Below are 16238 nucleotides of genomic sequence, written 5' to 3' on the forward strand. Positions count from 1 at the left end.
CTGAGAGGGGCCCGGCACTGGGCTGGAGGGATGAGCACACGTGTGTGCATGTGCACGCACGCGTGCATACATGCAGGTGACACAGGTTGCATGTTCAGCCTGAGACACAACGTGCGTGCTGCGGGTGGGGGTGTTTGCATGCTCCAGGGTGTGCAAGGCAGGGGTGCCTGTGTGCAGGCACACTTGGTGTCTGCGCAGAACCTGGGGGCTGCCCCCCAAAAGACCCTCTTGTAGGGTGGTCTCCCTTCTCTGCTGGAGTTTGGTTTGGGGGGCCAGCAGCAGAGGACCCTCTCCCCTCCCCAGGTGCAGCTGGGCAGGATGGAGATGGGCAGGACCGCCCCCCCTCCAGGTGCTAGCACACCCCCCCTGGACAGGAGCAGGACCAGGGGCGTCCCGGGGTGCTGGGGTCTCCCGGGAGAGGGGGGCAGGACCGGTTCTGGCCCCTCCCCGGGCGCGGGGATGGCCCGGAGACGCTCCAGGGTGCGGACAGGGGCTGGGTGCAGGGTCTCCAGGGCGCCCCCCGGAGCCGCCCCCGCCCGCTGCCCGGTGCCCGCCGCCCGCAGCCCGGTGCCCCCCCGCGGGGGTGGCGGGCCGGGATTGGCGGGGCGCCGTGGAGGCGCCGCCCGGCCCCAGCAAGTCTCCAACTTTCTTCCTGCCTCCCCTCGCCGCCGCCTCCCTCCTCCGCCCGCCCTGCCGCGCTCCCTCCATCCCGGGAGCCCCGCGGAGCCCCGCGATGCTCCGCTGCCGCCTGCCCCTGCTCGGGCCCTGGCTGCTGCTGCAGGTACGGGGGGGACCGGGCGCGCCCCGGCCGCACCCGCCCGCGGGCGGCAAAGTTGCTGCTGCCGCCGGGGGGTGTGCAGTTCTTGGGGGGGCGTGCAATTAACAGGGGGGGTGCAGTTCTAGGAGGGGGGGGGGGGTGTCGTGCAATTATTGGGAGGGTGGTCCAGTTCCGGGGGGGTTCGTGCCATTCCGTGGGGGGGACGTGCAGTGGGGGGGACGTGCGGCTACTGGGGAGACGTGCAGTTCCGGGGGGGGGGGGGGTGTCGTGCAATCGCGCGGTGGCTCAGGCAGTCACGGAGATAGCGGACAATTGGGGGGGTCGTGCAATCACGGGGAGGGGGTGAGCGTTTGCAGGGAGGTGGATGGGAGAGTTGTATGGCGGGGGGGCACGGGGCAGGGATTGCGCAGCGAGGGGGGGTCCTGCTCGCCCGAGTTGGAGAGGGCTTGGGGCTGTCCCGGACTCTGAGCGGGGGGAGCGGGGCGCCGCGCTCGGACATCGGGCGGAGTTGGGGGCCGGGGGGGGCCCGTGGGGCGGGGAGAGCAGCCGTAGGTCCCGCTGCCGGTGCAGCCCCCGTACACCCCCCCAGCTGCGAGCAGCCCCCCCCCCCGCCCCGTTGCAGAGCGCTGAAGGCGCCGTCTGGCAGGTGCGGGGGGGGGGGGCAGCTAGACGCGCGAGACGGAGACGCGCGTGAGCGTGGGGGCGGCCGCGCGTGGGCGGGCCGGGCCCTCCGCCGGAGGGGCTCTGCGGGAGGGGCCCCGGGCCCCTGTGCACCGTGGGGTGCGCTTGTCCCGCACCTGCATCGCACCTGCGGGTGGGAGCAGCGGGCATGGGCGTGCAGCAGAGGGGGTCCGGGCGAGCCCACCCCCATCGGCCGGCTGTGCCGGGGAGTGAGGGGGGGGCCCTGCTGCACCCCCAGTGGAGCTGGGGTGACAGAGGTTTCCCCAGCTCTGCCAAGGGTGTGAGCACTGAAACCACCTGCAGAGGTGATGCCTCATTTCTGTCCTGACTTGGTGCGGGCTCAGCTCCAGCACCAGCGTGGCCTTCACCTCTGCGGGGGGGGGCATCTCCCCACCAGCTCCATTCCCCCCATCTCGCCGGGGTGCCCCCTCAGCCAGGCATATTTACCCCAGGGATAGCCTTGGCCTTGCCGAGTCAGGCGGGGGGGACTTTGCCTGTTCTTGCCCCTTCGCCTGTCTGCGGAGGTTGAGGAGAGGCTGCAGATGCAGAGACACCTTCCCCACCCGCAGAGCCCTCCCCGTGATGTCCCCCGGTCCCAGATACTAAATGCTTCCCAAGGCCACTCACCCCTGCATGTCTCCACTCTGCCACCTCCTCTCGGAGCCCAGCAAGGCTTTCTCCCCCATCAGGAGCTGCTGGGTTTGGGGGCTACAGCTGTGTCTGGCACCAGTATCTGTGGTGGTCATGAATGGGGGAATTTGTGCCCCCCCCAGCCCTGCCGGGGGGGGCAGGCTCATCACCCAGCAGATCTGATTTCCTGACACTCCATTTTTACTTTCTGTGTTTCATGAATAAAATCAAACGAGTCAATTCCCTCTCGGGAATTGGATGCACATCAGGGACCCCCCCTCCCTGCGCAACCCTACCCCCCAGGCGAAGGCTCTTGCAACTTGTCTCTCTGGCACGCTCCTCTCTGTACGTATATAGATGGATAGACCTGTGTCTGTGTGTGTCTGTGTGTGGGGGTGGCTCTGCGTGACCCCCCCCTCCCCGTGTCCATCTAACGCAGAGCATCTGTCGGTGCTGGAGCTGCTTCAAGACAAATGGTTTTGTTTTGATGAAATCAGGAGCAGGGCGCTGCCCCTGTCCCCCTCCCTGCCCGCACAGGCAGCAGTGGTGGGGTGTGAGGTGGGGGCACGTGGCTGGGGGGAGCGGGCCTGTCCCAGGGCACAGGGTGGGCATGCGGGTGCAGGAGACCAAGCCCTCTGTGGTGTGGGGCCAGGCCGGCGGTCTGTGGGCCTCCTGGCATGGGGACAGGTTGCAGGAGGGGACGGGGTCTGCACAGCCATGCACACAGGGGAAGGGAGATGGAGTGGTTCCTGCCACCTCAGTCCTCTGGGCCTGTTGTGGAGAAACTTTCCCGGCCCCTCTGGGGGGACAGGAGGCAGCCTGATGGGCAGGGGAGCCCTGTCGGCTCCCCCCAGCCCCAGGTGCTGTACTGGACCTGAGCTCCCCAGTGCGTCCCACCAGGGCTGTGGTAGGAGTGATGGGTGAGGAGGCAGATATGGCTGCCTCCCCCAGGCAAGCACCTGGTGTACAGTGGGTGTGTTCACCCCTGGGGGGTGTTTTTTGTGAGAGCGTTCCTGCTGCAGGAAGGACGGACCCCTGGGGTGTCTCCCCACCATGCTGTGTGTTTGCTGATTGTCCTGCTGGGTGTGTGTGCCGGTGTGCATCTCCCTGCTGGGATGGACAAGCTCTCTGGGCCCAGCGGGTGCCTGTTTCCACCGTGTGTGTGCAGATCACTTCCCCCTAGCCCCCCTGCCCTTCATGACTGTTGCTGCCTGGGATTTGCCTTCTCCCTCCCTGTGCCTGGGCTCAGGATGCCAGTGCTTGGGCAGGCAGGAGAGATGCTGCCCAGTGCTCCCCGCAGGTGATCTCCCTGCCTCAGCCTTCCTCAGGATGCCCGTTTATGTTTATGCATTAGATTTTTTCTGTGCATTGAGCATTAAATCTCGGGGGTCCCTCAGAGTAGGGCTGGCCTGGCTTCCCACTAGTTTGGGTCCTGTCCAGCCCCCCAGATGCACCCAGGAGCATTGGGGGAGACCACAGCTGGGGCAGGCTGGGCATAGCTCCTGCATGCTTCCTACAGCCGTCCTTGGGCTCAAAGAAGCGGCTGTAATTTTGCAGAGAGGAAGGGCAATTCCTGGCCAGCAACCTCCTGGCCTTCCCAGGAGGCAGATGCCAGCGTTAGCCCCGAGGTCCCCAATGTCCAGGTGACAGCGTGATCCACACCAGGTGCTGAACAAGATCCAGCGATGGAGGAGGGGGGCGGCATGCCACTGGCCCCAGAGCAGGCAGGTGCAAGCAGGGTGCAGCCAGGCTGCCTGTGAGGAAAGCAGGGTGTGGTGGCTCGGTGCAGCAGCGGGGCTGGAGCCGGGGCACTGGGTGTCTTTCCTTGCCCCTGCTTCGGTCCTGCTGCCTGCCTGTGCCTTTGCAAGAACGTGCCTCCCCAGCACCGTGCCTCAGTTTCCCTTCTTCCTGGCAGGCAAGATAGTGAGATACCTGGTGTCTGCGAAGCACCTGGAGTGTTGCTGGCAGGTTTTCCTTCCTGGATTAACCCTTCCCGGGAAAATCCTGCCTTGCAGTGCCGGTGACCCTGACAGCAGGAGGCTGGTGGCATGGGACGCCAGCCTCTGGGAAATTCACCCCACTTCATTCCCTTTCCCTTGCTGTCACCCAAGACCTGTCACACATCTACTGGGTTGTTGGCTGACAGATGGCTTTGCTCTTAAGCAGATGCTGCCAGCCTTTTTGGTGCAAAGACACCCCTATTCACACACACACACACACCCTGCTCTCATTAATGGGGAGAATTTAACCCTTTCATGGCTCAGAGACGTATACCCCATTTGGGGCCAGGGGAGGGGAGATGGGGTTCAGGTGGTGGCACAGCCCTGCAAGCCCCTGTCTGGCCAGGGGTCCCTCTGGGCACAGAGCTGCAGGGACCGGCCCCAGCAGGATGGTGCCTGGACCGTGTCTGCTGGTGCCAGGGGAGCAGCTCTGTGCATCCCCCCTCTCCTGGTTCCTGTGGATCTCCTGAGCTGACCGTCGCTGCGGCGGGTGCTGTGTGCTCAGCATGGCTGAGCTAATCTATCGCCAAACAAACACACACTGTTATTCCGAAAGAAGGTTTCCAAGCGACTCATTTCCCTTTTTTTAATAACTCTTCCCTGTGGTGCCCTTTGCACCCTGAGCTGGGAGATTCAATAAGGCTGGAGCCTGGAGCGTGGCGCAGCTCAGCCTCCTGCCGAGGCGGGGGGGAGCGGTGGCTGGGGAGGGGGGGCACCGAGGGGTGCCCCCCAGCCAGACCCACTCCTGTTCTTCCACTGTGTTGTTCTGGCTGAAATCCAGGGCCTGCTTTATTGCTTCCCCCCACCCCGTCCCCTGCCTTGTTTTTTTAATTGCCAGTTTTCTGCTGGGCGCTGGCAGGGGGGCTGGGAAGGGGTGGCCCAAGCTGGGACAGCAAGGCAGCCAGCAAAGCAGGTGCTTCCCTCTATGACAGCAGCCCTAGGCTGAGCACCCATCAGCCCCACTGCTAATCACACCCATGCCAATTAACAGTCCCAGATTAATGACTTTGCCGCCCCCCCCCCCCCCCCCCGCATCCACAGCTCCTCCTCACAGGCAGCCAAAGTCCCGGCAGCCGGTGGCCCAACAGTGGGGCAATGCTGCGCTGAGACCCCAGCAGCTGAAGCCTCCCCCACACACAACCCCCCCCGCCTGCCCTGGCCAAGCTCCAGCATCTCTGAAGAGCTGCCTGGCTCAGCCTTCGCGCTCGGGCGCTGAAGGTAAATGGCCCAGGAAAGATGAAGCTTCCTCTCCAGCCGCTTGGATTGCTACTAAAGAAATAATCACGTCCCTGTGCCCGTGTTCCCCCCTCCCCGCCTTTTTTCCTGATCACTGTTGCAAAAGGAAAGTCATTGTGGAAATGAGCACCCAGCCTGCAGAAATGATCAGCTGCAAAGAGCCTGCAGGGCCCTGTGTTCACAATGGGATTAATTTTCCCCTCCCCAAATAAATCCCCATCAGACCCTGTTGCTCGGACAGGGGCTGACCGCTGCACAGCCAGTGCACAGCAGGTTGCTCAGCCCAGTGCCACCGGCAGCACAGACCCTGTCCGACCCCCATGGCTGTCCCGGCAGCTGGGCTGGCCTCAGCAGGTGTCGCGGTGGGCAAAGACCCTCTCTCTCCTCCTCCTGTTCCCCCAGCACCGGGCAGTGGAGCCTCTGTCCTCAGTCCCTTGGTGAGCAGAGGGATGCTTTACACTGCTTCACCTGGCGCCTGCTTGGGACCAGGAGCCTGGGCAGGGTGGGGTGTGCATAGGGGGGCTGAATCTGGCCCTGGGGGTCACCAGGGGGCTCTCAGAGGATGGTGGGCTGCAGGGACCTGTCGTCCACTACTCCTGGTGGGAGCTGGTGCCTGACTGCTGCAGGGCACAGCCCCTGGGACCCCTGGACGGCATGGCACAAGAGGAGCTGCAGCCCCAGCGATGCCCCAGCGATGCCCCAGCGGTCCCCGGCGCCCCTGGGTCTCTCGGAGGGTTTTGATCAGCATCTGCTGCTGGGAGGGATGCGGGGAACAGCTGTGTTCCTGCCACTACTCCTCTTTTCCTTCTCGTCCTGGGGAAAATAAATCCCAGCTGGCCCTGGGAACGTGCTGGGGGGGAGACGGGGGGGCAGCGGAGGGGCGCAGTGCTGGGGCGGGGGGCATGGGGATGAGATCCCCACTGAGGGGACAGCCCCGTGTTTGCCCATCTCTGCAATGACCTTCGCACCAGCCCTGCCTCGTTGGGGGGGGAGCATGTGGTGCAAGGGGGGGGTGTGTGCTGGAAATGCAATTTATGATCCCGCCTGATACAATCTTATAAAATTTCCCGGGCACACTCGAAATTACATTTCCATAGCTCAGGAGAAGTGATCTCCTCGCACGCCGATACCTGCCACTTTTATGGCTACATTTATTGCAATAATAAAGTGAAATGGTGAGGCAAGGGGGTGGGGGTGGGCTGGGAGGGAGGAGAGGCAGCTGGGCAGAAGGTGGGGGCTGCATTGCTGGGGGCCTGGGGTCCCTCTGGTTTGGAGGGGGGCTCAGGGGAAGCTGCCACCTTTCTGTACCGCCCAGAAAGACCAAGTCCTCCAAAGAGCCAGGGCAGCTCCAGAGGGGCGGAGGGAGCCTCACAGCCTGTTCCACTGCAGGGAAACTGAGGCAGAGCTGAAGGGGCCAAGGAGGGGGAACATGGACATCCTGGCTGGGCACCCCTGGCTGCTGGGGATGCAGGAGCAACCTGGGACCAGTGCCTGCCAGCTCTGCTGCCGTTTCCCCACACGCTGTCTGTGTGAGCTGCCCGTGTCTGCATGCTCCTGCCCGTACCCAGCCCCAGCTCCTCCAGTGCTGTGGCAGCACGACGGGCTCAGCCAAGGGAGCTTCAGCCCTGGCAGCGTGGCTCGCACTGGGTGTGCAGCGGTGCACTGGCCGGGGAGCAGCCCCTCTCCCCAGTGACCCCACAGCCCCTTCTACCCCGTCCCCATGTGGCGCCAGTTTCAAGCCGGGTGTTTCAGGCAGGCTGGGCTCCGGCTGGCTCCAGGGAACGATGGCATCGTGCTGGCTGGGCGAGCAGGATTCAATTTCCTCTGAGCCCATCAGCTGGCGTGTCCCCGTCCCTCCTGCCACCCCCCAGCCCCCTTGCCGCTGGCTTATGCACACCCGCCTGCACACCCGTCTCCCCCTTCCCGCTCCGTTTATCTCCTCATTTTCTCATTCATTCTCTTTTCTTCCTTGAGTCCAATGAGTCACACAAGCCCTGAATCCTTTGCCTGGTGCTGTCTCCTCCCTTCTATTATATTTTTTCCTTTGCTCTTAACAGCACTTTTCTTTTTCACCCGTGGGGGGAGAGACTGGGGATGTACATTTTTCCCTGCTCCCCCCCCCCCAGCCACCTACCAGCTCCTGTCTCACCATGAAGCCCTTAAAAGTAATAAATAAATAAAACAACGGCTGAGAAAAGAAAAGGCAGGAAACGAGTGACAGGGAAAAGGAACCAAAACGAAAGAAAGAAGGAGGGAAAAAAAAAGTCCTACTCGGGCTATGAAATATTTATTAGCCAGCGCGTGCCGAGCGCGTTAATAAAGCCACAGCATTTGCATATTTTTTCTGTCTGCAAGGAGCGAGGTATCTGTTTAGGGGATGAAGGCAAACGCGTCTGTGGGAAGATGATTTTTCCTGGCCCCGCATGGGTCGTGCTCCTGCACGAGGCCTCTGCTTTGGGCAGGGGTGTCACCAGGAACAGGACCCAGGTGCAGCTCCCGCAGGTCCTGCCACCACCACCATGGATTGCTCGTGCAAGGTGGGTGCCAGCAGCTCCACGGCACCGTAATGACCCAATGGTGGATGTGGATTTGGCTTTGGTGAGCCCATCTGGGCTCTACCCCCACCAAAGATGTCCTGGTGCTGGGGGTTCTGCAGCTGCCTGCCCACTGGGCTGTGTTCGGCTGCGTGCAAACTGCTGGCGGCAGCACAGAAGCAGCAGAGGAAAGACCGAGGTGGCCTTTGGGTGGTCACGCTGAGCTCACCTCCAGGGCAGGATTTGTCCGGCTGTCACTGTGACTCTGTGTGCATGTGTGGCAGGGCGCTGTGCATGAGTGCATCCCAACTTGTCCCTGTCTGTCACCTGCTCGATCCCTCGGTGCCTGGACTGGGGCAGGTTCAGCATCCCCTGGAGCACAACGCCCTTTCTCCCCACTGCATCCATCCCACCCATTGTGCTGGGGTGAGTGGAGCAGCCGGTGCTGCTGCCTGTGGTTGAGTGGGGGCTCCTGTCTGTGAGCAGGGGGGGCAGGAGGAGGAGGCTGCGTGACAGCGGGGGGCTGTGAGGTGAGGAAAGGATGGACCATGCATGGGCAGTGGGGAGGTCCAGCTGTGGGGCGAGCCACTGCCTGCACAGGTGTGGGGTGGTGTGCGCTGTGTGTGGCAGGGCTGGTGCTGGCTGTGCCGGCAAGGGTGGCGGGGGGCACTGAGCAGAGCCAGCTCCCCCTGGGTGCCCTGGCCCTGGAGCTGCTGGCCAGGGATGGGCTTTCTAGCATCTTTGAGCTGGGAGTCAGTGGGACATGGGGGTGGCTGCTGGGGACAGCTGACTGGATTTCTCCTCTTGCCCTTGTGAGGCTGAGATGGGGGGCTTTGCCCTTCTTGCCAAGACTGTCCTGCACCCCATTCCTGCACCCCCTGCCCATGACACCCCACGCCTGCCCGGTAGCCCGCAGCCCTCCCCTGTAACCCCCGCTGGGCTGCACACCGCTGCCATCCCTGGGCCCCCTCTCATCTGCCCAACTCCCCGTCCTGCAGCCTTGTCCTTTTGCCCTTGGGTCCTCGCCACCCGAGGAGCAGCACCCTTGGTTACAGTCTCCCTGGGCAGAGACGGGCACCCAGGCTGGGTCTCGCTTTGCACTTCTGCTCTGCGGCCCCCAAGCTCCTCCCAGCTCGGCCAGCACCCTGGATCCAGCCCAGGTGTCTCTAGCAGCAGGTTAATACGCTGTCCTGGCACCAAGGAGCCATCACTGCAGATTTGCCTCATGGGGACTTTCATTAGCAGCCTGCCACTCATCAGCCCCATTTACACTTGCCGAGGCGGAGCAGCATGCGTGCAGCCAGCGGGGTAGAGGCAGAGCCACGGCCGTACCCCCCAACACATACTGGGGCAGGGGCACAGGAGACACAGGCACGTTTTCCTCCTGGGGTGCTCAAACCCTGAGGAGTGGAGGCTCCCCTGCAAAGGCACACACGGAGAGCCACCTCGCTTCATGCGTGCATGTCTAACCATGCATGTATGTACACAGATGTGCTCACAGGGCTGTGCAGGACACATGAAGGCTTTCGTGCACATTTAGCTGCATGCAGAGTGGTGCATGCGTACGCGAGCAACCGCAGGCATTTGTTGCATTCACCTGCATGCTGCAGGTGCACACTGGGCCGGGCACGCACAGGGCAATCTTGGTGCACACCTGCTGGCACCTGCGGGTGTGCATGCTGGCACACAGACACGGGAGCGCACACACTCAGAGCTCACTCTGCTCTCTCGCCCACACACAGTCATTCAGACATGTGTTGCACACCTCAGCACGCTCGGGCGCGTGCTTGGGTCCCTCCCCACAGCCCAGCAGAGCCCACCGCTGCACCGCGTCACCCTGCCACCGCATTAGCACCCGCGCGGCGCTAGCGAGATAAATGGGAGCTGTCAGAGGCACCTTGTTTGCTGCTAACCTTTGGAAATGCCACACCGCCCCGGGCTGCGCTGCGCTGGGGGGAGCGGGCCCGCAGGGATTGTCACTCACCACCTCCAATTAATCTCCTTGCACTAACGAAGGTGGTGGGGTGACAGAGGAGAGGCCGGCTTGACCTTGTGCCCATGGGGAGAGCTGGAGACCCCAATTCACAGATCAGCACCTGCTCTGCCACCAACCCCCACCAAGGCAGGGGCCAGGCTGGCTGTAGGGACGGGGCCGTTGGTGGGGGCTGTCGTGGGTGCTCTGCCTCTGGTACACGCAGGGGCTGTTTTGCCCCATCTGTCACGGCCCTGTTCTCAGGGTGCTGGGAGCTCAATGCAGCCCATGCTGGGGCAGCTGGTCCACCCTGCCTCTCCCCGCGCTGATCTGCTTCCCTCTGCCAAGGTGACTGTGGGTCCCAGGGGGAGCAGCTGACGGTGCTTGGCCCCGCCAGCAAATGGGATGTGAGTGGCCATCACTGCTGGTCCTGACAAGCCAAATTGATGCCGGCACCAAGAGCCTTCCCAGTCCCTCCGCAGCCACCCCCAGCCCTTCCTGAATCCTTGCCTGGTTGCTTGTGCACATGCGGAGTGACACCTGGGTGCCTGCAGACGCACGGCAGCCCTGCATAGCCACACACACACAGGAAAGTGCAGAAGGGGCTCGAGAGCAGCAAAAGCATGTAGTGTTGTCTTGGGCTAAGGCGTGGATGCAGCAGCACATGCATGTGTAACAGTAAAAAACCAAGCGTACCAGACAAACAAATATGAATGGTGCATGGCAGCCGGAGCCTAGCACATAGCACACAGCAGACAGGCATGGCCCTCCTCTGGCACAGGGGACAGATCCTGGTGTGGCCACGGAGGGAGGGGACTCTGCACACACCCATGCAGGGCCAGGAGGCACTGGGGCCCCCACGTATGCCTGTGAAGCGTGTCCAAGAGGTTCACATGCATGTGTGTGCATGGTGCACCCCAACCACTTACAAGCAGAAACATTAATATTTAACGCGAGGTGTGAGTGGGACCTGCCCTGAATGCCGACAGCGCCAGCAGGGTGCAGAGGTTGACCTTGGCTCCCCTCAGCACTGTCATGGAAAAGGCTTGCCGTGGCCCCGCTCTACCGCACCCCTTGCCTGCAGGCTCTGAGACCCCCGGGCGGCCAGGGTAAGCCATCCTCCTAGGGCTGCACCAGGGGCTCTGGATAGTGAGGGTCTCCCCCACACTTCCGTGCTGCCCACGGCCCCTGACTGCGCTTGTGCTGCAATCGATAGCCCTGGCTGCATCGGCAGTCGCTGCCCTGTTCTGCAATTCCCTTTCATCCCCCACTCCCCCAGCAGCTCCTGGGGGTGGGCGGGAGGCTGCCAGCCTGGCCCCTTGCCCTGAGGGGCTGGGGGGCATCTCTCTCCCTGGCGGTGTTCCCCCAGGAGTGCCCTGCGCTTCGGTGCCCTGCCTGTGCCCGGTCCGTGCCCCACAGGCACTGACCCCACCCTGCCCCATCCTCCTGCACAAGGCTGGCCTGGGGACCTGCAGCCCTCATTAATGCACAGAGCTGGTGTCAGTGCCTCCTTCCCCAGTACATGCCCATCCCCACTGTTTCCCAGCGCATCCCCTCCCCACTGCCCTTTCACTACCCTGTCCTTACTGCATCTGTCTCTATCAATTCCCCATCACAGCCCCATTCCCATCACATCCCCATTGCATCCTTGTCTCCACTGCATCCCCCTCACTGCTAGCAGGGGATTGTGGAAAGGGGGGTGAATTGGAAAGGGAAACTGAGGCAGAGGGAGGAGGGCCATGGTGGGTCACGTAGCACCGCTGGGGGGAACCAGCCGTCCTGGCTCTCAGCCCTAGCTGAGATGGAAAGCCAGCACAGAGCTGAGAAACCTCCAGAAATCTTCCCCAGGCTGGTGGGGGCTTGGGTGGTGTGTGCTCATGTGCGCCTGTTCCTCCACGGGCTGCAGTCTCCACGCTGCTCCCTGTCGCCTCTCTGTGGGTGCAAGTGGATTTTGGGGCTTCCCTTCCACCTGCAGGGTTACTAGTGCCCCTTGCCTGCCTGTGCTTGTCTCACGGTGAGGGAGGCCCACTGCCTCCCCGTGGTGGGACGGGACGGGGGGGGGGGGGGCTCCCAGGCTGATGAATACATATGAGTGGGGTAAATGATGGAGCGTAGCTGGGGCGGAGGGGGAGCAGCGGTCTCGTTGGGGCCACTGTCCCATCCTCCCTCCCATCAAACGCCGCTCTCCTGGCCGGAGAGGGGTGCGGGGGGGGGGGGCTGCCCTCCCCCATTTATCTCTCCATCTCACGGTCCTGCCGCGCTCGCTCCCTCTCTCTCTCTGGCTGGTGAAGGCACCCGGCTTTGAAGCTGCGTTGAAATATAGATAAGGGCGAAGGCAGCAGCCGCGCTCAAAGACAGATTGGGGAGGGAGCCGGGGGACGGCCAGACCAGAGTGGGGGGCTGCAGGGATGCTCAGCCGCAGCTTTACACTGCACAGCTCCCCTGCCCCCCCCTCCCCGGGCTGAGCTGAGACCCTACAAATCCTCCTCCCCTGCCTACGGACTCGGGGCCAGGCAGCCCTGCCTGGACCGGGCAGTTCCCGGGGCAGAGGCAGAGCCCTGGGGCAGAACGGCCGGTGCCGGCAGCAGCAACCCGGGCTGCCTCCTCCTGCCGGTGCGGCACGGGTGAGAGCGAGCACATGCCAGAGCAGATTTACAGGCTCAGCCCGGCACACGCACATTAGGGGGATAAGGCAATAGATCCCGGAGACAGCAGTGCGCAGACTGGTTGGAGACTCCAGCTCAGCAGCTGGAGAGGAATGGGGCAAGCACGGGGGCCCGTGTCCAGGGCAGCCCCCCTGGTGCTGCTACATCCCTGGTGGGTGCCCAGCAGAGACTGGTCCCTGCACACAGACCTGCCTGGCTGTGGAGGAGGGGGCACGGGGGGGGCTAACCCCTCTTTGATGGGGGGGTATGGGAAGAGCACACTGTGCTCTGAGGGGGAGACAGCATCGAGCCATTCTAACAGTGCTGCAGGGTGGCTGGTGCCACGATGAGTCCCCTCCAGCAATGGCAGGCAGGAGCCATCCCCAGCACCTCCTGCCCTGCCTCCAGCCCCACTGGCTCGGATTCAGCGCTGAGGCATGCCTCAGTTTCCTATAGGGACAGAGCCCCCCCCCCCCCCCCCCCCCCCCCCCGCCCCAGGCCCTTCCAGCTGGCGCCTCTGCTCCACACCCTCCTTCCCCACTCCCCTCCTCCCCACGTCCCCCTCAGGAAACAGGTCGTCCAGAGCAAAAACTGCCAGAGCAGCCTGAGCACCTGCCAGCTCGCGGGCGACAGTGATTGACGAGGCCGGGGCTGATGGAGCAGCATCCTGCGTGCCGGGAGCAGCTGGCAGGGCAGGCAGGGGCACGCTGGGCATCGGGGTGCAGAGCCAGGAGCAGCCAGGCTGAGGGTGGGGAAGCAGGGGGGGCAGACGGTCTCGGGCAAGGGAGGGAGGGACATGGGACACGTCAGAGATGGGGTCCCAGGGCTGAAAAGGTGCCAGCTGGCTCTGCTCACTGCTGCTGAGCCACGCAATGTCAGCCAGGCAGAGCAATGGCTGTGGGGAACCTCGGGAATGTGGACACTGCGGTCCCATCCCAGATGGTGCCTGGCGAGAGGTGGGTCCCAGTCCCCTCGGTGCACAGAGTCCCTTTCTCGACTGGTGTGGCTGGGAGCATGACACCCCAGCGCTGCCTGTGTCTCCAGAGGCTCCTGCGGTGCCAGTGCCCCTCAGTGCCTCTGTAACCGGGCTTGCAGCTCACCCAGGTTGGAGAGAGCAGCTGGTCTCCATTGCAGCTCCCTGACTCAATTTACCCCACCCGGAGAGAAGCTGCCTTTCCCCACTCTGAGAGCCCTTGCCAAGGGCTCCTGGCTCTGTGTCAGATGAGGGGGTGTCCCTGTGCTGATGCAGGGACCTTGCACCCATCTGGCATTTTCCTCCCCTCCGCTGCCCATCTTTTCTGCTTTTGCTGCAAATTCCCTCCCTTGCCAGAATGCAGAAAGTGACCCCAGCCCCCCTTCTCCCAGCAGAGCAAGGGGTCCCTGCTCATTCCTTGTGTGCCCCTCTCTGCACACAATGCACCCCACTCTTCAGCCGTGTCCACCCAGTGCAATTATCCTGGAGGGCGGAGCGGCTGCCGTGCAGCCTGGCAGGGGTCTCTGTAATTTCAGCTGCAGATCAGAGGCACTGGGTAATGCAATTAGGCTTCCCTGGCAGGCGGCGCAGGACTCTGATGCCTCCTCTCTCGGAACACGCTACTGCCCCCCATCCCCCTGCATTTTAATAGGCCTCAGCTGTGGTGGGGCAGGCTGTCGCGAATTGTCTGCTGTCCTGCTTCTTCCTGTTGCAGGGACATGGGTGATGCTGAAGAAGCAGCGCGGGCTCCTGGGGTGTGTCTGGGACAGGCCTGTGCTGGGCTGAGCCGGGGTTGGGGGTGCCATGGCTGGGGGCATGGCAGACGGGGGGCATGGTGCCAAAGGGGCACGTGGTGTCAGAGGGGTGCATGGCCACAGAAGAGATGCAGGGGTGCAGGAGGGGTACACAGACACAGAAGGGAGGATGCGTGAGGGGCAGCAGGCAGGAGGATGAGCACGGGGGCAGCAGACACAGCTTGTGCAGTCTCTGCCCTCTTTCTCCAGACGGTGTGTGCTGGGGGCCATATCACCAAGACCCTGGGGTACCTGGAGCTGGGCACCTCCGGCCTCCTTAAGGATGTCCCCTATGGCACCCTGAAGCCCCCAGTGCTTGATCCCAGGCGGCTGATTCCAGCCGAGCCCCCCCGGGGTGCGGGGACACCCTCGGGTGCCACGTGGAGCCCCTGGGACTGGCAGAAGAACCAGACGGCTGGGGAGCTGCTGAGCCCCCGCGCCCGGCGCAAGCCCTCGCTCAAGTCTGGCCGCACCAAGAAGATCTTTGGCTGGGGTGACTTCTACTTCAACATCAAGACGCTGAAGTTCAGCCTGCTGGTCACGGGAAAGATTGTCGACCACATCAACGGGACCTTCAGCGTCTACTTCCGCCACAACTCTTCCAGCCTGGGCAATGTCTCGGTCAGCATCGTGCCCCCCTCCAAGGCAGTGGGCTTTGAGGTGCTGGTGCCAGCCCCCCCACCGCTCCCCCGCCCGCCCCCCCAGCAGAGCACCCTGCCCGAGGGGCGCCCGGCCAAGGCCCTCAACTGCCACGTGGAGTATGAGAAGACCAACCGGGCGCGGAAGAACAAGCCCTGCCTGTACGACCCCTCCAAGGTGTGCTTCACGGAGCACACGCAGAGCCACGCCGCCTGGCTCTGCGCCAAGCCCTTCAAGGTCATCTGCATCTTCATCTCCTTCCTCAGCATCGACTACAAGCTGGTCCAGAAGGTCTGCCCCGACTACAACTTCCAGCACGACAGCCCTTACTTTGGCTGATGGCCGTGGGAAGGGGCGGCGGGCAGCAGAGCTGGAGGCAGGTGGGGGCCGGGGGCTCCTGCACCCCGTGCCGGTGGCACGGTGCTCACCATCGTCCCTGCATTGGCCCCTCCTTCATCACTGCAGCACGTCTTAGGGGCGGGGAGGGGGCCGGGGAAGGCCGGCACAGGGGGTCCTGGGGCAGCACAGGGGGTCCTGGGGCGGCCACGCTCCATCCCTGCGGCAGGGTGGGGGGGTGCAGGCACAGAGCCCGGCGCCCACCCCACGCCGGGGGCTGAGCTGGGGTCCCTGGGAGCGTGTGGGTGAGTCGGGGGGTACAGCCCCATGCGATGGCATCGGCTGGGCGTGTGTCACCTCCGGGGTGGGCACAGGCACGGTTGGAGGGTTGCTGCGTGCCGGCGGGTCACGGTGCTCGGGAGAGCTCAGGCTCCATCCGTGCACTGGGAGAGGCGGGGGGGACACACGACACCTTTTGTCTTTCTGCAGCCGTGGGAGATTGCGTGCGTGTGTATGTGGTCACGCGTGTGCACGCCAGTCTGTGCGCATGCGAGGACACCTGTCCAGGTATTTTGGAGCCTTCATTCCCCCGCCCCGGCCCCTCCCAGGCTGCAGCAGCTTTGGGACACCCAACCAAGCCCCTAGTGCCCCGCGGATACCGCTCCCCGCCGCTGGGGAGAACCCTGCCCCGATGCACTGCCCCTCACCCGGATTTGCAGCCCCCCGGGTGCCGCTCCCGCTCGCCACCACGCCGTGAAGAAGTGCCACGCCGGGGGCACCGGCAGGGCTCCTGCTGGGGGCTTCCGCCACCCTGGCGCTGGGCAGGGGCTTCTTCATATTTTTTTAAGAAAATTAAAATGGAAAAAAAGTAGAAAATAAAAACATTGGAAAAAAATGGAAAAGCGGTGGAGTGTGCTGATTCCATTCCCGCGCAGCGGAGCCCACCGTCCTCCCAGCGCCCCCGGGATGGAGGGAGCGGTGGGGGCGCAGGAGAAGAGGGAAGAGGGGTGTGGGTGCGGA

General features: G+C 63.7%; 1 protein-coding gene across 1 annotated transcript; it reads left to right on the top strand.

The window, feature by feature from the left end:
- The first annotated feature begins 490 nt into the window (after positions 1 to 490).
- Positions 491 to 16107, top strand: NXPH4 (neurexophilin 4). The gene is made up of 2 exons (XM_075737609.1): positions 491 to 781; positions 14454 to 16107. The coding sequence occupies exons 1-2, from the start codon at positions 734 to 736 to the stop codon at positions 15219 to 15221; spliced, it is 816 nt and encodes a 271-aa protein (XP_075593724.1). The 5' UTR covers positions 491 to 733; the 3' UTR covers positions 15222 to 16107.
- Positions 16108 to 16238: the final 131 nt, after the last annotated feature.

This window comes from Balearica regulorum, chromosome 29 (genome assembly GCF_011004875.1).
Source record: "Balearica regulorum gibbericeps isolate bBalReg1 chromosome 29, bBalReg1.pri, whole genome shotgun sequence".
Taxonomy (NCBI): Eukaryota; Metazoa; Chordata; class Aves; order Gruiformes; family Gruidae; genus Balearica; species Balearica regulorum.